The 22,983-nt window shown below is 43.5% G+C and overlaps 1 protein-coding gene across 1 annotated transcript in view; it reads right to left on the bottom strand.

Moving 5' to 3' along the window:
* Positions 1–22,983, bottom strand: part of ADAMTS3 (ADAM metallopeptidase with thrombospondin type 1 motif 3) — a 187,404-nt gene that overhangs the window by 30,584 nt on the left and 133,837 nt on the right. The window contains 4 exon segments of the mRNA XM_008171812.4: positions 6–111; positions 3,230–3,386; positions 6,312–6,395; positions 19,920–20,119. Coding sequence (XP_008170034.4) covers positions 6–111; positions 3,230–3,386; positions 6,312–6,395; positions 19,920–20,119 — 547 coding nt within the window.

Here is a 22,983-nt window from a genome sequence, read left to right as displayed (position 1 = left end):
CTTACACATGACCAGTTTCATGGGCAACTACAAAAGCTGAAGAAAACCCATCCTCATGGTTGAGAGTGCAGCTTCTTACAGGGTGACACATGCCAGTGACGGGAGCGTATCCTGTTGAGAGCAATACAGTTTGGGTTTGTTTCCTTTAATTTTTTTTTATTAGATAACCCATAAGATTGACTGTTTTTGCCTATAAAAGCCCATCGTGAAGGAGTAGTTAGCTATATGCTTCCCTACTGCAAGATGAGGCTAGGTCAGCTGCAAACGTCCATCTCTATCTGAGTGGGAGAGGAGGTTGATGAACTTCCTTTGGAATGCGATGGTCTTGGATTTCTTCGTAGTTATTGTCTTGATGTCCAATTTCTCCACCCACTTTAAAGCAGCTTTTCTCATTAAAATGATTACCACACAGATTAAAGTGCTGTGACAAACCTAAAAGCCATGACTGGTTTATTAGCAATGTACATTATTCTCTAGACACTTACATTTTTACCACCAAAATTCATGAAATGATGTTCCAGTCTAACTTGGAGGTAAAGTTTTCAGCAATAGCTTTTTTGTCATGCTGATATTAGTATTTTCAGTTTTAGTCTAGGTCCCTTTTCGTGTAGTCTATCTTTTTGTCAGCAACATGTGAAGTTTTCCTCAAGGGAGAAAATCTCCACCTTCATCTATTAGGATAGGCGTACACACTTAGGTCAAATTTTTCAAAAGCACCTATTAGTTTTGGGTCTTCCAGTTTTGGGGAGTCTGGCTTGTGACACCTTAGTCTTGGTCGGGAGAAGTGGTGAGCACTCAACTCCAACTAAGGAGAAGGGCAGATGTTCAGCTCCTTTGAAAATAAAGCCAATCGTTTCTCAAGTTGGGCACTTTTCATGAACAGCTATGGGTACTGGAAGTGTATTTCAATTCCTATGGGTTTGTGGTCGCCGATAATGTGAATTTTACAAAGGAATGTACAATTGACACCACAGTGGTCAATTACATAAACCACATGAAGTTGGTCTTGCTCCATGACTGGTTAACATATGTAACTAATACCTTGTCTACAAGAGAAAGTTGCACTGTTAACTTGAGGAGTGATTTTAAACAGATTTAGTTGAACTGATGCAAACCCCACCATGGAAAATCTTATTTCTATTTAAGTGTGGTTTGTTACCATTTAGCTTAAGGTGGTATTGATGTTAAACTGGAATATGAGTGTCTTACAGGGGTTTGCAGTGTTTTAACTAAATTAGTTCAAAACCCAATTTAAGTTAAACCAATGCAAATTTTTCACACATGCAAGGCCTAAGCAACAGGGATCATATTTCTCATTGGTATTCAAGTGTAAAATTCACAATTCACACTATTTACAATGCAATGCACAACTTAAAACTTGCTCAGTCAGTTATGTGCGTCAACCAACTGGGGAACAGAAACACCACCAGGTGTTATCTACAGTAGCTAACTGAAGCAGTGCAAACTGTGTATCTGATGACAACATTCACAATATTACCATTTAACAGTCTGCCAAGCAAGAATCAGAGCTTGTTGGGAATTCTCCAATGGAACATTTTCCTGTCAGACAATGCCAATCTGGTGAAATGGACACATTCCGTGGAGACAGTTCCATTTCAATGACGTTGCGACAAAACCCAGGCATGGTTCTGATGTTACCCTGCCTGAAAGTGCCTGATTTCCAGCCAGCTTGTCTGCCTGGGTCCGCAGCAGCCCGCTGAGGCTCCTGGCTCCGTGGGGAGGCAGGAGCCTGGATACACCAGGGCAGCCCGACCCAGAGCCAAGTCTCCATTCCCTTGTGCGGAGCATTTCGAAAAGGGTGGTTTTCATTCCAAATACGAATGAAGCCAAATTTTTGAAGCCTGAAAATCCTCCACGATATGGAATCGCCCATCTTTACACAACTCTTTCAAGAGTTATTCACTGAAGAAATTAATAAAATAGATCAAACAAGCAGCCTGCTTGAGAATTTCACGATCTGTCAGCAGACAATTTGTCAAAAGGCAAAGTTTACTGCCAGCTACTTTGTGGCTTCTAAGCAACTCGGCTGCACAGCTGTTGTGAGCAAATGCCCCATGCCAGGAAGGGCACTAGAAATACTGTGCCCTGGCATGCTGCAGATGGCTTCTTTCCTTTGCTGGAGTACAGTTCCACAGGCCAGTGCTACAGGTAGTCCATGCCCCCACCTTTTCCACACCCTTTTTTAGCTTTCAGCTCCCCAGTGGACAGCAGAAAACATGCTCCCCAGACCACAGGCAGCACAGGGACTGCTACTGTGAGTGGTCCTTGAGTAGCATTCAAGGGGGACAAGGAACTTCTTGCTTGTCCCACGCAGCCACCCCAGGACCACTCATATTCTGGCCTTGAATAAATTATTCTGCTAAAAACCCTTCACCCAGCTCTAGTGCTGACTACAGTGCAAGAGGTATCAATGAATGCTTGGACTGGATCGAAAGTTCGAGAAAAGATTCTGCATTATCAGTGCACATAGACTGAGGGAAGGAGAGACAAATTCATCACAGTTGCACAGAGTGGCCCATTTTCAGGTCTTCTCATCATGACTTGTAGTTACTGGCAGTCACGTGGATTAAATCCTATACTGCCATTTTACTGCCAATTACCTCGACTGTTAGCTCCTAGAGGAATAACGAAAACCAGCACATGCATTAACTCATTGACAGGTAGTCTATAAAAAGGCTTCTACGGTTAATGACACGACAACAAAAAAACAAAGCTAAATGCGAAGTATGTTAAGATTTCCTGTTTTTCCACATCAAGCAAGTGGATTGCTAATTACTAGAAACTGAAAACTCGTTGGAGAGTAACTTTACCATGATCCAGTTTGACAAGGGCTATTATTCCTCATTTTTCAGGACACAAACTGATCAGATGAAATCAGGAAGTAATTTCTCCCCATGGTACAGTAGTGCACACTCAGCAATTTGAGGGTTTTATACCTTCCTCTGAAGAATCTAGCCTTGGCCATTGCTGAAGACTAGATGAACAACTAGCCGGCTGCACAATAGTGCACGCTCACACTTCTGTACATGCTTTTCTGAACAGGGATTGACTTAGGCACACGCTCAAGTTAAACACTTGCTTAAGTGCTTTGATGAATCATAACCTATGCTCATTTTTTAAGATCAATTAACAAAACTTTCAAATCTTTTCCCTTTCTTTCATGCATTATTAAAAAACAAATAATTCTGTTATAGACTGGTTGCTTTACCTTGCATTCCAGCAGGCCCAAAATCTTGCCTGGTTAAAAAAATGGCATGATCATGGTGCTCAGAATGGTTGGGATCCGATTTCTGTTGCTGGTAGGCCCAGCGGCAAACATTCTCCAGGCTTCTTGAGGGGTTTCCCCTTTCAATCAAGCTGACGGACTAGAAGAGAGTAATAAATTAGAATCAAGAGCTTAGTGGTGCATTCCCTGAACTTGGCATCAGGACATTTAAAACAATTATTTTCTCTTAAGATTTGCCTATGAGGTGAGTTAGTGAATGGCAAGCCAGGGTGCAAACCTATGGCACACTAGCTTGTTATGCACTAACTCACCATTTGGACCGTGCTACAGTGCACTAAAAGGTCTGTAGTGTATCAAAGCGCACCTTGGAGCTTTTAGTGCACTACAGCAAGGGCCAGACACCAAGTTAGTCTGCGGCAAGCTAGTGTGCTGTAGATTCACAGTCTGGCTCGTCACACACCATTTGGACAAGCCCTCAAGGAGCTCCTCTCTGAGCACTGAGCAATCACTCTTTTCACTCCTCCCCAGCTCATGCCAGCCTTTTGCCCTATCAAGTTGCTCCACAACTCACGTACACTATTCCCCATGGGCTCGATTCACCACTGTCTGCAACGCTTGTGCCGTCATTTGCCCCTGAGCAAAGTGGGTGCAAAACGCCACCACATCAGAACAATGGCATTTTACAAGGACTCTGCACAAGTGTTAATGACTACACAAAAACCAAGGTCCTGGGGAATCAGAGCAGCCAGAGAGAATCGTTAGTAAGATGTTTCCTCCCAGCTGCTAGTACCCCTGATTTGGTGGCAGGCAATCAGGCCAGTTTGTTGGCTTGCACGTAAGGGACTTTCCAGTAAACACCACAAGGGTTTATATTCTTTATAAAAATAACTGCATTTTTGTATAAAATGTAATGTGGAGGGAAAACACACAACAAATGATACAGCTACTACAGCAGGACAATTTTAATCACACAGCTGGGAGCTGCTTATAGTTTAAGCCGCTGGAAGAGAATGTGCCATTTGGTTAAGATAAGCCAGAGTGCTGTGACATACTCAGTCTACGGTAATCTGCTAAGAAAGGCTGAAACAACAACATACGGGACAGATCTTCAGTTGGGGCAAACCAATGTAGCTCCAGTGGACCTGCGCTGATGTACACCAGATGAAGATCTGGTCCCTCTGTGTCCTGTCTGGCTCCTGCTACACTATATACACAAACTCTGTATATTTGGAGTAATAATATTTAACCATTAAGGAAACACTGAAATGGCCTTTTTACCTACCTAAGTTTAATGTCCCATTGAAATGGAAGGGTGTGAACTTTACCAAACATGGAATAGACCCGGATGCTTCCTTTCGGTCTTTGAATAATGTAATAAGCATTTGTTGCAAAGCCCTCTAAGTGCTTTTTAAGAGGAAAAAATGGAAAATATATTAAGATTACCCAGGGCAGACCTTGATGATCCGGGAGAGGTGGAGGGGGCACAAACTGTTCTTGTAAAAAGGAAATAAGTTCCTAATTATCAGCATGGCGGAGATATGCTGGCATGCTGCAACTGGCAAACAAGACATCATTTGCTTTGACAGCAATTGGCTTGATTCACTAAGGTCTTCTGCTGGCAGAAACTCAGTGTAATGGCGTGGCACCTACATCTCGTACGTGCCCCTTCTGGTCGAGTGTGTCTCTGCAGTCTTTAAACAGTCCCAGCTCTGGTGTTGGGCCATACCCTGAGGGCTTCCTCCCTGGAGGCAATGGTTTTCCCCTCTTGGTCTGTTCTGGCCACAGCTCCGCACCTGGGCCACTTAACAGATCAGTTCCCCTTCTAGGGGTTTATCACTGTCCGATTATAGGCCACTTCCCCAGTTGCCTATGGGGGGCGGGGGACCCAGGCCGACACACTACTCTGGGTCCCAGCCAGGGACCTAAGAATAGCAGCCATGCACCACCGTGTCCTGTTAACTAAACTGTTTTCAGTTCCCTGGGCCACTTCCCCATAGCCCCAGCCTTCACTGATGCTTCACCCTTGGCTCAGGGCTCCTCTGTGTTCAGGCCCAGCAATCAGCCAGGAGCTCTTTCTCGCTCCCCCAGTCCCTGCCAGCACTGAGCTGTCCATGGTGCTGCAGTTCCCTCTGCCCAGCCAGGGACTGTCTCTGGCTCTGCAGCTCCTTTTTATAGGCCCTCCTGGGTCCTGATTGGTTACTCCCTACAGCCTCTCTGATTGGATAGCCTTTTGCAGCCTCTTCCTGATTGGCCTCCCCGTCTCTCTGGGCTGCTCAGAGGACTTCGCTCCACTGCTCCTTTTCTGGGATGGGGTGGCAGGTCCCTGAGGCCTCCAGCAGGGGGCCTCTGGTCATAAGTCCACCCCATCACACTCGGGCGGCAGACTCTGATGAAACAAAGTCTGTCCAGAGGGGGTTTGCAATGGTACAAGGCATATGCAACCATTCTGTCAAGGGCGCTCTTGTGCCCATCCCTAAAGTAGGTGGCACTGGAAAGGGAAGGACATAGACAGAACACATATTAGGAGAATCTCCCATGCAGCTGGGCTCCCATAAAGACTGTTCTCTCCTGGGAGCATATCTCTTCAGTCATAGCTGCCACCCAAGTTTTAAAGAGGATGCAGACTAAAACCCCCAGCACCATGTAGGCCAAATCAAGCCCAGCATATGTAGCGTGAAGCAGAATTTAAACAAAGCGGATTGGTATCATAGGAGAAGGATATACTTCATAAGGAGCATTTCATTGGCTTATATCCTCCCAGCTTGGTAGAGACAAAAAGTTACCCGCATCTTCCAGCTGTTGGCGTTTGGTGAGAAATGAGTCAGGAAGGGGCACCAAGGACAGTTGTGTCAGCATCACAACAGGTGCTCTTGTATACAGCCTCAGAGAAGGGCATTCACCAGATTTGGGTGGAGCTCTCAGAAACTGTCCTGCTACTGCCTGTGGTGCAGGACCCCCGTCTCCACTGCCGCCAGTCCAGCAGCACCCACCAGCACCAAATTAACTGACACTGAAATATAATTGTGAAGATTAAGATGCAGAACTCATTGAAATGCCTTTTTACCTTTGCATATCCCAGCATTATCATTCGCACCAGCACCACATTTATGTGGACACCAAGGGATTCATCGTGGTAAATTTCGTTCACCTAAGAATGAGGGGAAAATAAAAGACAGATAAAACAAATCATATAGAGAGAATATTAAAGCGCATATAGAGTTATATTTGCTCATAAGGAAGTGGAATTCAAGTCTTAAAATGTTTCTATGCACATTACAATTCCAGTTGTAACAAACCTTCTCATAGAGAACTTGATCAAAACCAACTGATGTCAATGGGATGGCTACAGTTGACTTTAATGGACTTTGTGGCCCATAGTGAAATTGTTCTTGAAGAAAAAAAAAAAGGACTTTACTAAGTTCTGAACCTGCAAACACTTAAGCACATGCTTAACTTTACTCATGTGAGTAGTCCTATGGAAGTAAATGAGATTATTCACATGAGAAAAATTAGGCATGTGCAGGATTGGGGTCTATCAGAGGGTAGCATCGAGGATATTTTTTATTTTCTTTATTTTGATTTAAAACTCACTCACTGATGGATTTTAAAACAAGTAAAGTTTGCAATGATATAAAACAGTTACAGTCCACTGCCATAAAAATGGTTCATGTCACTCATCACCCACCAGTGAAAAAAATCCATCAGCCGTACCTTATATCCCACAACCACCCAGTCCCCAAGCATCTTAGAGAATAGACTGTGTATAATTCATATGGCACAAAACACCCCTAGGTATATTTATTATTATTTCCTGGGGCTTTCCATCATTGTCAGAGTGGCTCTTCTGCTGCCCCAAGATTTCTTTCCCCTTCCAGTCCACATGGAGATCTCAAGCGTGCCATTTGTACTGAGGATGACTTCCAGCATCTGTCCCCAATTGCTTTGTCTAGCAAATGTCTAACAAATTAGGACATATGCTTCGGATTACTACATGAATTGGGAAAAAGCTTGCGTGTTTTTCATTTATTTAAAAAAATGCACTTTATTAAAATTCTACACCCAATGGGCCAAACCCCACAAACCTCACCCAAGCAAATCCTGTTAATATCTGCGTGAGGTTTTCCCTCAGAAAATACTTCAGGATTCAGCTTACTATCTGCTTCTGTCTGGAGAAAGACATGAAAAACTAGGCAGCAGCCCTACACACACTTATGCCTGTGCTTAATTTGAAGGGTCTGAGGAGTCCTGCTGACTGCAAACTAAGCTTAAATGCAGTGGGAAAAGGACTTCCAAATCCCCTAAGTGGCTTTGAAATTCTCAGCTGGAAGTTTTAAAGTCAACAGCATTGCGGAGAGAGAGAGAGAGAGAGAGAGAGAGAGAGAGAGAGAGAGAGAGCGAGCGAGGCATAAGCACTGCACCACAGCTGGTCTATCACTAATACCCTCAAATATCCTCCATTTCGCTAAGTCAAGTGTTCCATTTAAAAATCCTTTAATAGTATGAAAACATACAACATCTAAGCATTTTAGTTGGGGTTGGTTCTGCTTTGAGCAGGGGGTTGGACTAGATGACCTCCTGAGGTCCCTTCCAACCCTGATATTCTCTGATTCTATGATTTTGGAAGATGAGTTACTATATAAAAACATCCTCTGTCAATCTATGCAAACACCATAGGCATCAACTCTGTAGATGCCCTGGGACTGGAACAGCCATGGAAAAAAATAGTGGGTGCTCTACACTCACCAGCCACCCGCCGATCAGCTGTTCGGTTGGCCCCACCAATCAGCTGTTCGGCAGCAAGCACTCGGGGGAGGAGGCAGAGCAGGGGCAAGAAGAGGCGGAGTGAGGGTGGGGCCTTGGGGTAAGGGGCAGAGTGGGGGCTGAGCCTCGGGGCAGAGTGGGGACAGAGCATCCACCTGGAAAAATGGAAGTCGGCACCTGTGGCAAACACCCATCCAAAAGTGAATCTCCTGATACCACAAGACTCCAGTTCCAAAGGGCAGTAGAAATTACACAGGGAAGAAGTAGTTGCATTGCTCTTAAGCACCCTTTGCAAAGCAATTTATGAATCTGCACAAAATGCCAAATTTTGCTCTTGGAGGACTCTAGTGGGAGCTGCACTCAAGGGCGGGATTTTGCCCTAATCATTTCTTTAGAAAGCTCATGCTCCAATATGTCTGTTAGTCTATAAGGTGCCACAGGACTTTTTGCTGCTTTTAAAAGAAACACTCCTGTCCATGGTTAAAGGTAAAAGAGGACAAAAATTTGGGGATGTGTCATGAACGGGATCGAGAATTATATAGGTGGGTCAACATTTTCTTTTTTCCTGAACCAATGGTATGTCTGGGAGTGTGGGGGGAGGAGATCAAAGGAAGTCTTCTCCCACAGGTACAAATTATGGGTTAGAACATCTGCAGATCATAAATAAAGTTACTCATCCCCCTCAAATGAAATACATAATATGTTATGGACTAATTGATGCAAAATAAATAGCAGCGCTCAGAAGGAGATTGGTATAGGTGTTCATAATTAAAGAGATTTTTTATAGTCAGGCTAAAAAGAGACATTCCTTGCACAGGGGAAAAGAGTGCCATTCAGCGTTGTCCCATCTGTGGGACCTGGCTCAAATATACAGTATGTGGTTCTAAAAAGCAAGACCTTTTAGGACCAGCTGAGAATGAATTGTTGGCAATGCACACAACTCACATCACCTGCCTTATGAAGAAGTTATTGAGGAGTTCAGGGATTTATTTCTCATATTCTCTCTCCTGCACGATGCAATATTATAACTTCCACAATGGATTTTTGTAGTGGAACAAAGAAAGTGTCCTAGTTTCACAATCACTGATAAGTGCACCAGCTGATGAACATTCAAGGGATCAACAAACAAAAAGTGACTCATGCCCTTATGCCAGGAGGTACAGGCCTCCCTTCGCTGACTCTAATACTGGTGAAAAGTTCTGGATTGACCTGGAGATGCAAGACCTGTATTTATCTACAATATAGATTTAGCACAGCCTGCGATAGTGCAAGATCTCCTCCCGTGTCCCTCTAAAAGTACATTAAACTAACCTGAAGACACACCTGGAAGGTTGAGAGATTAGTTTGAGTGCCTGACCTTTCTGCTGAGTCTTTCAACAAGAGTAATAACTAGTGCCAAGCATGGCAGTGGTTTTGGTCATGTAAAACCAGTTCTCTAGGAAGTGGAGTTTTTTCACAGGCCACCAAACACCCGGGAGAGACTAATCTCTTTCTAAAATTACTGTTGGGGGTGAGAAATAACCTAGACACCTACAGATGAGAGACTGCTTTGTCCCGTCACTAATTCTTGGATGCATCATCCATGTCCCTAGAGCTTGGGAAATGTTAAAGCCTTTAAAATGTATGCAGTGCTGTTGTAGCTGTGTTGGCCCAGGATATTAGAGAGACAAGGTGGGTGAAGTTATACCTTTTATTGGACCAACTTCTGTTGGTAAGAGAGACAAGCCTTCGAGCTTATTCACAGAGCTTTTCTTCAGGTCTGAGAAATGTACTCATTTTAAAATGGGGCACTTTAACCTGTGGAGGATCCTTCTGACATATTCCTAAAGAAATGTCATACATACATCACTTCACACTGATTTTCTTGGTTTCCTCACACAGTTATTTTCCCTGAAAGTTCAGATTTTGCAAAAAGCTGTTGCTTTGTTATAATACAAAACATCTTTCCTACACTGTCCAGTACTCTGGGATATATGCTGAATTTAGATTAATCCCCTTTGTTTATTACTCTGTTAGTCCAAATTCTCTTCTCTTACTCCTGTGGAGCGGTATCTTAGTCCACGAGCTGTCTCATTGAAATCACTGGGTAAAGTATTACTCCACATAAGCCAGAATGGCAGAATCTGGCCCCTAGAAGCTTAGCAATAAAGAGCCAGGTTGAACCTTTATAATGTGTGCTTATCCCGGGGCAGCAGTAGTTCTCTCCCCAGGAGCAGAGCAGGGAGGAAGCTGTGATTTGCCACATGAGTTGCAGATTACTCCCCCTCTGCTTTTGTTCAAGTATTTAAAAACAAAACAGGTTAGACGGATTGTAGCAGCAATATAGAGGGTCCTCCCAAAGCACTACTTGCTGCTCAGTACTGGGCCCAATACTGGGACCAGAACCGGGCAGTGCCTGGATGTCCCATGCCTCTGACTTAGAAACCAGTGGGAGATTCCAAAAGGCCACTGGACTAGTGCTGGGCCCCAGTGACTCCCTGACCATCCACAGGAACGTACTCCCACTGAACATTCCTTAGCAGGGTAGTAGTGCCTTAGTGGAGAGTAGGGAGAGTTGCCACACGGCTGGGAAACACAGGCCCCAAACTGATTGAGAGTCGGATGACTCTCCGTCCACTGACCCAGGAGGGGCTGCTCCTGATAGTGCTCGAGACCAGTGCTGAGTTGCAGAAGGATGCAGTGCAGCCAACATTGCAGGCTTTCCCCTCACCCATACCAACGGACATGCAGTTTGAGGCAATGGAGGTTGACATGGTACCAAGCGCTGCACTGATGTTGCTGGTAACGAGAGTGTGGTCTCCTGCACCCCTTTTGACACTGGCACTGAAAGGCTCAGCAGATCTCTCGCTGCCGCAAGCACCTCCGGCGTGGTCAGTACCGAGATGGTCTCGGGACCATATTGTGCCACAGACGTAGAAGATGCTCCCTCAGGTTCTGGACTCACTGCCACCTGCCTGGGTCCCGGGGTCAATGGTGCCAACTTCTGCGGTGCCACACAATAGGAGTGCTTAAATCTCAACTGCAGTCTACTCTTATCCCAGGCCTCAATGACTTTAGTGTGGTGACCCTCACCCCTGGGTGGTTTACTTAGCGGTCTTATGCCTCTTCTGAGGCACTGCGGAGGGTGAGCGGTGTCAGAACTCAGAAGCAGCTTGAAGATGACATGTTCCACTTGCAGTGGTGACATTAACCCCGTGGACACAGAAGGTAAGCAAGAGGGGACTGAATACAAGATCCTGTCTTTGATCAGTGCCATCAATTCCTGTGCTAAGCTTTGTACAGTAAATTGGGATAATTGTTAATCTGTTGATTAGATTTTAACGTCCAAAAATATTTAATAAATTTCAATTGGTATTCTATTGTTATAAGTGTGATTCATCACGATTAATTTTTTTGAGTTAAGTACGATTAATTGACAGCCCCAGCGTATATTTATCTGGAATCCACTTTGAGATGCCCATTTCCCTCTGTATGAGCTGAACTTCGCTAAATTAAAGCTGACTTTTTTCATAGTTATCATGGTACAAACACTCTGAAAGCTTGGAAATATACGACCAGCCTGGTGGTCCCCAAACTTTTTAGGGCCACACCTGCCCTTACCTCTGTCCTTGCCCCCAGAGCCGTGGCTCCTGGGGGAGGGGAATGTGAATGGGGTAAGAAGGCCAAGGATGGGGGCAGGGCTGGGAGCCATGGCCATGGGCAGGGCTGGAGCAGAGCTGGGAGCAGAGCAGGGCTGGGTGGTTCCTTCCCGTCCCCTCTGGCAGCCCCCGAACAGGAGATGCCTCAAAGTTTGGGAACCTCGGGACTACCCAGGCTTCATGAGAATATTACAGAGAACTTCTGGTGCTGCTTGACATGAATGCATCTTGGTCTGAGCTGTGCCCAATAAGCACGTTCAATTAAAAAATGGCAGATAAGCACCCCAAATGCCTAGTTTACCACCTCTGTACTCTAAGAATAGTTTATGGTCATAATTTCAAGAATGCAACATATGACTTAAAAGTGCTGCCTTACCAGGATTTTCCCTACCATGCTACTAGGAGCTCACATTCTCAGAAAAGGCTTCTCCATGAGAGAAAGGGTTAACGTGCTGGATTGTCATGTGAACTCTACACTAGCTGTTGAGGAGGGAAGCAGACTCCTGACAGAGAAATGCTTAACAAAATTAGGGAAAGCCTAGTATCAGTGGTACAGGAACTGATCTCCACGGCCTTGCATTTGTGTAGTCATTTAGAGCAGTGTAAAGAGAGAGTAAAATACTCGGTGTTTTACATGCACTTTGCACAGGTGAACGACAGGTGCAAGGCAGCAGGAAAAATCAGCCCCACCGTATTTTGTTATCAGCTACTACTCTGAGTAATGCAGACTACCCCCAAATATAATCCATATAGAGGCCCCGAATCGCTGGAGTTGGAAGAGTGAAGGGTTCAGCCACCGGAGTGTCTCTTGAATGCTCAGCGGTGCCTGGCCCTTAACATGGATTACAGCAGCATCAGGGCTGCCCGAACTTTCGCTGCTATGACCCCCCCAGGGACTGTCTGCCAGCTGAGAAAAGTGGGACGAGAGTGAGTTCTGGTTTTACCCCTTCTTATTCCTGGCAAACCCCCTAAACTGGGGGCTCGGAAGTGGGCCTGAGCAGAGACACTTCAAGAGCTCTACACCAGCAAGGGAGTTCCCCTTACTCCAGGGTCCATTTCCAGTCCCTTTATACTGCTGGAGCAATAAAGGAGCTAGGGTGGCAGAGAGAACCAAGCCCCTAGTACATCTCCATTACTGACCACCTCCTTGCCCACTACGCTTTTGGCTTACAAGTCCCGCTGTGTACCCACAGTTTTCCTGGCACTGAATTCACAAGTCTAATCTCCTTATATCTCACCTCAATAGTTTGGGCCACCTCCAAATTATCAAAGAGGTGGGTGACACCTCCGACTCCCCAACTTTCACATTCCTCCCAGGTGAAGCAAGGCTACACTGATAAGACAGGTAAGGCTCTCGAAGAACACAGGCCTATCAGTGGTATCTAACATTGCATTAACCTAACACTCCTCTTTCTGTCTTCACTATACCTGTTAGGGGGCGTGGATCTGTCTTTAATCCTCTGTTCCCCCGAACGAAGATGTGGCCTAGCACCTAGAGCACTAGATTGGGGCTCAGGAGAGCTGGGATCTATTCCTGGCTCTGCCACTGGCCTGGTGGGTGACCTTGAGCAAATCACTTCCCTGTTCTGTGCCTCAGTTTCCCCATCTGTAAAAAGGAGGGAATGATACTGGCCTTTGCAAAGTGCTCTAAGATTGACTGATGCAAAGCACTCAATAAGAGCTAGATATAATTAACTACCAGCCCTTCATCCCTTTCTGCTGTGCACTCAGACTCTGATTACTTTTCCAATAATCAACTTACTCTGAGGTTACATTCTTCCCCTTTCTGAAGGGGACTGACTATACGGAAGTAATTTACAAAAGTAACTGTGTTGAAGCATTCCTACTTCTGTGCACTTACGACCAATTCCACTCTGGTTCAACCACCTGTTTCCTTTGGCAGCTTTTGTCTGACGACTTGGGAAAACCCAGTGTTAATGACTTTCAGTTCTTGAACTGTAAAAGCTATTGGCATTTCCTCCATATCCTCAGATTCCTTTTAGATAAAATACTAACGATCTCGCACAGAAAGCTATGGTTATTAATTAATAGGGTTAACTACAGGATAGTTGGTGATTCATAAATTGATTGATACCATCATTTAGCTGCCTCAGTACAGCTCATGGCATTATGACATCTTTAAGAGGTTTTGACCTAATGTTCCTCTCCCACCATCCCTACTTGACAGTTATTAATCACCAAATTAATACAAAAGGCCAAAGTTGACTCTCAGTTACACCCACACAATGCCACTGGCTTCCATGACTATGAAACTGACGGCAGAACTGGGTCCACAAATATTTAACTCAAGAGTTTCCACAGTTGCGATGGATCATGCATTGTACATGGGTGAAAAACCAGTGAGATGACCCTGGGACTCACACTCCCTTTACCATGCTGTTCTAGTACTTGTACAGGACAACACTGTCCATTTTTAGAAAGTTGGCTCTGAATCTGGGAGAGCTGCACAACATAACAAAGTACATTAGCAACAGCAACCCCCATGCATCACCAGACGGGATGAAGATATGATTACAATGATCGGGATTAAACTTCTGCTTCTATAAGACATTCCACTTGGTTGTAAGTCTGCCCATGTGTCAAATTCAGAGTACAATACCCCACAGTGTTGATCAAGATGTGGAACTATGAAAAGCAAAAGCAGAGAGTTTTTTTCTAAAATATTACATAATATCTATCCATCTCGTGCTTACGAAAAGCCTGGCTGAGAGACAATATTTCAAGGACTTTTAGTTACTGAACACAAATGCCTTCCTTTTCAAATTGCTATACTTTTAGGGCTTTAACCAAAGACTATTGAAGGCCATGAAAAAACTCCCATTGAGATTTGACTTCAATGAGGATCAGGCCATCAGATGCTGATACTACAAACACTTACACATATGTGCTTAACTTTAAGACACAAGTAAATCCCACTGAAATCAATTATGCACATGCATAAGTGTTTGCAGAAATGGGCTTTAGTTTGGTTAAAATGTTGCAGTCTTAACTAAATTATGAAGGAAAAAAATGGAAGTTTACCTGGGCAATTAAAAATGACAAAAAGCTACACTGGTGTCCTTATATGCATTATTTTCAACACTAGAGTCTATTGTAAGTGAAGTTTTTATTGCAATTTCCAGTTTCACCAGCAAGTTGATTAAAAGATTCTTGTAACACTATTGTATCTTGACCTATCAAAATATTGACTTCAAAGACAAGACTATTTAAAAACTATTTCTATATTATAAGACAGTGCAGAGTCACAATATTTTGTATTATTTACGTAAAACTTTAGGGCAATGGTAAACATTTTAGTTAGATGTATTCTGTATTAAAAGTATATTACCAGCAGATGGAGCTATCTACATTATAGAAAAGATGAAACTTGAAACTGTTTTGGGATATTAAAATCTGTTTACAAAAAGTTAAATATGTTTGGTTTAGAACTAAAAGTCAATGTTCTGAAGGCATCTCAAATTAATATTTACTATGGAAAACAACAGAACAGAGATTAGTTTCTGGAGTTCATTTGTGCCAACAACGCACTGCTATGATTGTTGCTGTAAACAAAAAGAATAAAATGAAGAATTTCCTTAAAACACTTTATATTTAATAATTAACTTCACAATATCTTCAGCTAACTAGCAGCTGAAATTAAGAAGCAGAAGAGATGCCAAGGTCTAAAAATGCAACTTATCAATATTGCTTATTTCAAGAATCCACATCTGGTAACATAACCAGAATAAAACTCAATCACCCATCAGGCAAGTTCACATTAAGGATACCTAAACCACTTGATTGTAAAAATGAACCCAGGCAAGCATTGTAGGTTCTGCTAATTTAAGGAAAAACTTTGTTACTCACTAGACAAATGCACTAGTTTTTCATCTCAGGAGACCCAAATCCTAATTTGGTCATACATGTGGCAAACTCTTCCTAGTTCTTATGATGCATTTCTCTGCATCACAAAATACCCACATATGTCAGCATGACTGGGAGTTGCTCCTCAGGAGAAGTCTGGAATTGGAATTTCAGAACGGTTTCAGCTCTGGTACACTGGCAGAGCTGCAGACAGTGTTTTATACCCCATAATTTTACGGGCCTAACAGCTGTGAGGAAAAGCTTGGATTGTACCTGCCTGCCTGATGTCTGGCTTTACCCATTCACTACCACTAGACCTTACTTTCACAAGCAGCAAATGTATACAAAATTCCATATAAAGGAATGAGTGCTGAATGGAATACTACCCTTTAACTCAGGAGCAAGTGGGCAAGAGAACATATCAAGGGCACTTGTCCTCCATGGCGGGATGCTGAACCAAAGAGGGAAAGGTAGAACTGAAAGTATTTATTGGACAGGGGCTGGAAGTATTCGGCAGTAACTAAGGGAGAGGTGCCTTAGGTTGGGGGACCCCCTTCTGCAAGGATATCAAGCACTGAAAGAACACAGGCTACCATCCCGGTTCTGATTTAGTTACATGGGCTCCTGTGACATGTTGCTATTCTGCAGAACACAAGGTAATCCAGGTTTTCCCAACCACTGTTCTGTAGGTACAAACTTAGAAAGCCGATTGTCTTATCTTACAAATAAAAGGGCAGAAGAGTTGCAAGTGTACATGACTGTCTCAACACAAAGCAAATAGATGGCAGAAAATTTCAAATACATCTGACAACAGGAATATTATTCTTTAAAACCTATGTATTGAAGTGTGGGAAACTGTCCAATGAGGTGTCACAAGGATTAATTACCCTTTTTAAGCCTGGTTTTAATTACTTCTATATTATCTGATATTTTTTTAAAGTACATTAAATTCAAGGTTGTCCCTTTTCCACTGTAACACAACAAGCTGTGGTGACACCTGACAGTGAAGAAAGGAATCATCAGTAAAGGCAAAATAATAATTCAAAGAGACCTAAGGCGGGATTTTCAAAAGCACTCAGTGTTGATCAGTTTCCACTGACTTCATTAGGAACAGAGCTGAACCCACACTGAGTACATCTGACAATCCCAACTCTAGAAATGAGAAAAGTATTTGCGCAGGAGATACAATTAAACTGAGCACAGAAAAAAGTCCTTGCTAATACATCTATGGAACAGTAACCAACAGTTATTCAGGAGGAAGGAGATACTTGGAATGCAGCAAAGCTGATAAGGACCCAAAGCTGATAATTACCACCAAAATGGGGAAACTGGCACACACAAAAAAGAGCCCATGTGATTTTGGTCAGAGTACACAGAAGGTCACACCACTGACCAAGGAGTTAGTGCAAAAAATGTGCAAAATAATATAAACCTAGACAAGTCAAAATCTACTCAAAGGTTGCTCCCTACAATTGAAACCCTGCATGTATATCGTTCTGATCAGTTACTTTAACACAGTGATACTTATCTTAAGTAACCAACCACAGAGTAGCAAGTATCAGTTGCCTAATAGAGGAAGCCGCTAATTACATATCAAACAAAGTTGTATTGAAAACCGTAAGCTACTTCAAAATGCTTACTTAAGATAACTGCATTTGCTGGCTGCTCAAAGTGATCATTAACGAAGGTTTCCCTGTTCTGTATTTCATTAACTACAAAACAAACTCTTACTCATTTCAACGTCTAAAATGTACCCGATGCCCTAAAGATCTCTTTCCCCTTGTTAACAGAGTTCTCCTATGTGGTGTGGCGGGAGAGATCAGCAATGTAAACCAAGCTTCCGCCTTCATAACATTTCTGAGACATACTAGAATATCAACGAAGAATTAATTATGAAGCATCTGGAGCACTGACCAAATCACAAAGTCTTGTCATAAAGCACTAAACAAACTAAAGTTAGTGAAACAGCTAATATGGACCATGTTTCTCCTCGTTCAAAAAGCCACTTCTTAGGGTATGTGCAAGATCATAAGGTCCATAAAGTTAAATCAATTAACAGTGTACTTGGCAGAATATCTGTTAAAGGCTGACAAACAATACATCCTTCAGCATAGCTCCTAGTCTTGCTTCCCATGTCAGTCTCATGCTTATATGCAGCAATCACCCATTCAAGTGCTGTGCAATGTCTGGATCCAACGGCCTTGGATCAGCCCCTTACTGCACGAGTGCCCTAGGAGGGAAGAGCTTCCTCTCCCTGCTCCACAAAGCAAGGCAGTACAACACCATCAACTCTCTGAGGGACAGTGAAGGTGGCCAATTCACTCCTGCACCAGACAGCACACTATGGGCCCGGGAAGGTGTGATCTGAAGGTTAAAAGGTGTGACCCTCATCCCCAGCCAGTAAGTCTGTAAATTGCTGTCTGCAGCGGACAGTAGCTAGGGTGACCAATGCTGCATTTCAAAGGAGCAGGAAGAAGCACTTCATCATGTAGCTAGGGCTGCCGACACTGAGCCATCCAGACTCTATATAATTCTGCTCTATTCACTTCCACACGCTCATTATGGCTCCTACCACGAGGGGGGGATTTTGCCGGTCAGAGGTAGCAAAGACAACTGTACCAGTCTGATTAAAATATTTTGCAGGTGTGTCCAGTTCATTTTTAAACACTTCATGAGAACCACACATGCAATATGGGCCTGATTCTCCTCTCACTCGGCGTACATATACTTTATGTAATCCCATTGGCTTCCGCGGATTTGTACCAGTGTAAGAGAGAGGAGAATCTGGCTTAAAGGCCTTCAGTACAAATTTTGTACCAATTTTTGATGAGTATATTATTATATAAGAAATAATATTAAGAATTGTTATTTACTATGAGAGAATATTAATATATTCGGGGAAATTTGGGTGTTCAGTGCCTCTAAAAACCAGGCTGTATAATACTTGCCACTGCTAACATAGTGAGTCGACAGCAGAGCCTAGATTAGAACCTAGAGACCAAATTCTTTGCATCGACTTTACACCAGCAGATCATTTGGCCCCAGAGCTTTTGACTCCCAGCCCTGTGCCCAATGCCACTTTTTTGTGAACACATCTGTTCCTGAGAGATTTCCAATCTAGTTTCTAAGCAAAGAGGTCTGTATAAACTTCAGATAAACATCCAACCTTCTAAAGGTTCCTTTAGCTGAACTGAATCTTCAGATCCTTGGGCATTATTGGTCGTGGGGCCCACTACTGAGAAGTCTGTTGATTCCCCTCCTTCGGAGGGAAGGCTCCCAACCATTTTATAAGCAAGCTGTGGTCAGGCCTTACTCAGATAAACATTTTTGAACTCTAATCACATCACCAATTCTTTCCTTCACTTGCACTTCCCATTTTTAAGGAGGGTCATTGGAAAGGTGGTTAGAGGCGTGGATTTCACTGTTTCTTTGATCTCTTCTCAATTCTATTCACATCCGAGTATTAAAGTGATGGCCAAATTCATCTTTAGGGTAAGGCAGGTGCAGCTCCATTAAATCAATGAGGTTGTGCTTGTTTATTCCAATAGGGAAGATGTATTTTTCATAGGGTTAGAATGGTTCACCATCATAACCTGCCACCTGTTAAATAGAACACTCATTTGTTTAACATGTTTTACTGGGTTTTCCTTTAAAGATGTGTTGCTGGAAAGGACTTGTAGAGTCAGGTATAGTCATCATGACCTGTGGTAAATACGATAAATGAATCCTTACAATATTTATGGTAGTCCTATGAATGCGCATAATCGTGCTAGTTGTCAAAACCTAGATTCCTCTTTGGACAGGTCAAAAGGGCACAGGATGGAGGATTTTCATAATTATTAATCTTATTCAATTTTTAAAAATGGGTATTTTCCTCCTAGATAAATTGATAGTAAAACCAGAGGGAAGTCCTGAGGTCCTTCGCTAGCTCTTACTCAGACAAAGCCCAACAAGACAGTGGGGACTTTTCCGAGGCTCTGCATTGGCACAGGGCGCTTCCTGCATGAATTGATTTGTGGAATTAGGGCCCAATTGGTTATTTTGTGCATAGCAGACAGCTGCACGCAGGCTAGATTTTCAGCAAGAGCCAAAGCTCAGAAATTCATGGAGACTTGGCAGAAGAGGTATATGCCTGTAGAAAAGTTTGTGATAAAAACGGATTAAAAGAAACGTCCACTGAAAAAGGAACCGACATTTTTTTTAAAAAGGCAATAGATTCTGATCATACAGCAGATACAAACGACCCCGTAGAAGTCTGTGAAGCACCCTGCACAGTAAACCCCTGGTTCACAACTGGGATTCCTAGGTGCTACAGCAATACAAAGAATACATAGATGAACACTGATAAATATTTTAAGGCTCATATTACATTTCAGAGGAAACAATGAGGACCTGTAATAGATACTCACTATGTTCATAAGGGTGAGGAGGTAGTTTTGAACATGTTCTTTGCCGTGGAATCGGACTACAGAATCGTCCACTCCTAGAAGCACTTCAATGTTGTAGTCATTGTCTCCTGCATGCCTGCGTCGTCTCAGCGTTTCATTTAGCTGCTGCTCCACGTTGCTGTACGTGGAATCCAGACCATCCAGTCCGCTGAGAAGAGACGCTACAGAGAAACAATAAGTTTTTAAGTATCAGGGGGTAGCCGTGTTAGTCTGTGTCCACAAAAACAACACGGAGTCCGGTGGCACCTTAAAGACTAACAGATTTATTTGGGCATAAGCTTTTGTGGGTAAAAAAACCCACTTCTTCAGATGCAACCCACAAAAACTTATGCCCAAATCAATAAATTTTAAAAATCTTTGCCTGATAAGCACCCTCCTGTAAATGGGGGTACACAAATGTCATTCCTCTGGTTCGAATAAGTCCTGAGGAGGATGTAATTTCCAGCTCAAGTAGACGTACTTACGCTAACGTTCATCCAGTTACTGTGATAAAAACAGAGGTGTCACCACTGCGACTCGAGCAGCAGAAGGAGCCCAGCTGCCCTATGTATGCTCCCATCTGATACCCTAGACATGTACTCGGGATGACAGCCTGTCCCCACTACCTGTGCTGCCATGGCTACACTGCTATTTTTAGTGCAGAGCTTGATCAAAGCTATGGGTAGGTCTACACATGCTGGAAATTACACCTCTAATTCCAGTGTATCCTAGGTCCCAGGGGAGATGGATCAGTGGGCAGTGAGTTGGTGAAGTGATCAAAAGGTACATGATAAATTCATCGGTCACGTGGCTCTGCAATTCGTCACATGGATCTCCCCTCCTCCCATCACCATGGTATCTGAGTGTGTGGCGTAAGTGAGAGGAGATTCAGGCCAATTTTTTTATTTAAAAAAACTCCGTAACCTGGAATCATTTTTCTGAAACATGAAAGCAACTCACAGCACACGTGATGGTGCTGGGATGGTGTAATAGTTTTGTTGGCACTAGTCTGGGGTGGTTTGCGCAACTCACTTGTGGCTTCCTCACGTGTGAGAAATGTGGTCATGCTGAAAAAAAAATTAATCACTCCATCGTGTATTCCCTTACGCACACCTTCCCCCCCTGCATGTGAGGCAGAACCTTAACCCTACATTGGAGCAGCACTGAATACCCCCTGTCCCAAATTTCAGAACTGTCAAATTAGAGGACAGGGGAAAGAAGGAAGCATTTTTCTGACAGGCTTGTTTTCTCTTTTTAAATAGCAGCTCTTTGAAACTGCCCTGAAGAACAGAGCATTGAAAGTGTTTCTGGAAGAGATGGGTTAGTGGGCAGAGGTTCAGGTGAAGCAGACAAAAATGCATGATAGAGTCCACCATAAGGGCAGAACCACCACAGGTGGTATGTGCCTGGGCACCTAGACACACAGGGACAGGTTTTCAAAGTGCTCCCAACTCAGTAGCACCCACAGCACAGAGCTCTTTGGAAAATCCCATCCAGCAAGAGTAAAAAAATGGAAGGAACATGAAGACAGTAAGAGTTCAAGACCTCTACAAACACTGGCCACACAATATAGTATCAAATGACTGATGACTGGGACATTTCTGAAGTTAATAAACATTAACACGCCTATTCTTTGTAGAGATTGTATATTTGCCAAAGTTGAATGTTTTTAACTCTATTGTTTAAGGCCCAGACTTGTATGTTAGCCGCCTCAAAAAGAACAAAAGCTTCTACTTGATTTCTGAAGGAGGCATTGGTCTGAGCCAAGGTTTACAGAATCCTGTTGATTGAGGTTTTACAGAAGACATATTTTATAGTGCATCAGGCTTCCAGGTGCTTCAGCTAATGTCTGAAATCACCATAAAGGTATTTCTACCCCCTCTTTATAGTAAAAAGAAACAACAATTGATTTTAGAAAGTTAAGGGAAGAACATGTCTTGGCTGACAACATAAAATATCAAGTTTTAGCCATATGGCTCCACCAAAATCAACCCCAGCAAATCCCTAAGTAAGAAACAGACCTATAGCAACTTATCTGATATCTCACAATGCAAGTCATAGGCCAAATCTTGCAGTTCTTACTCAGGATTAGATTGTTCCTGGCTCTGTGGCTCTGGCACAGTGTCTCTCCTGCCCCCATCCCTGCACGTATGCACTCCAGACAATCACAGTCCCTATGCTCTGGAGATGGCAGGGAAGGACTGCATCTTCTGAGGGTCCCCAGGGGTGCAAACTCCCTAGAGTGGGTGGAGAGAAGGGAAGGGGCATGTCCCCTCAACTCTGGCCTGAATGTACAAGGGGAAGCAGAAGAGAGCAGGCTTTACTATCCCAAAAGATGGTACAGCTTTATGACCTATCTGTGTGCAAAGGTCCGGAGAAGAGATTGTGCTTCCCTCCCCCATTAGGCAAACAAGCTGGCCTTTCACATACCAGTCAGGCAAGCCTTCCAATTAAGTCAATGGGAGTTTTGCCTGAGTAAGGACTATGGGATTCAGGCCATTATTGCTAAATGTGCTGGACAAGTATACTGCAGTTCATCTTGAGCAGTCATTAGCTGAGAATTCTCTCCCTCCTAAGCATCACAGTGGTTCAAACAACACATAAATAACTCTCCCCACACCAAACAGCAAGGTTTCCCTTGAGCTGTTTTCAGAAGCTGTAAACCATCCCTGTGGGTGAGAGACCAGACCTGCAAACAGCTTTACAATTCAACCTCAAGTCCTTTCATTCTCAAGAATGCAAACACTGTGATAGCACACAAGTGGGAAATTCATACACGAGCTCCAGTTCTAGAAATTGCTTCTGCTGGCAAAGCGGCCCGTGAAACATCCAATGGAAATATACTCAATGTCATCATATCATTACGCCGGCTGCATGAATGGAATAGTCTGAATAATCATTTCAGAAAGAAAGAACTTTCTGCACGGTACAGCACCTTGGTTTGGCTGCTGCTTCCCTCCTTAAATAGGTGGTTTTGTGGTTAGAAGGAGGAGAATCCCTTTTTTGTGTGTATGTGAGCAAAAGGGCTGCTTTTCCCCCCTACTTT

Source organism: Chrysemys picta, chromosome 5 (assembly GCF_011386835.1).
Source record: "Chrysemys picta bellii isolate R12L10 chromosome 5, ASM1138683v2, whole genome shotgun sequence".
Classification (NCBI taxonomy): domain Eukaryota; kingdom Metazoa; phylum Chordata; order Testudines; family Emydidae; genus Chrysemys; species Chrysemys picta.
Note: the sequence above shows the minus strand (reverse complement) of the source record. Positions and strands in the feature narration are given on the sequence as shown.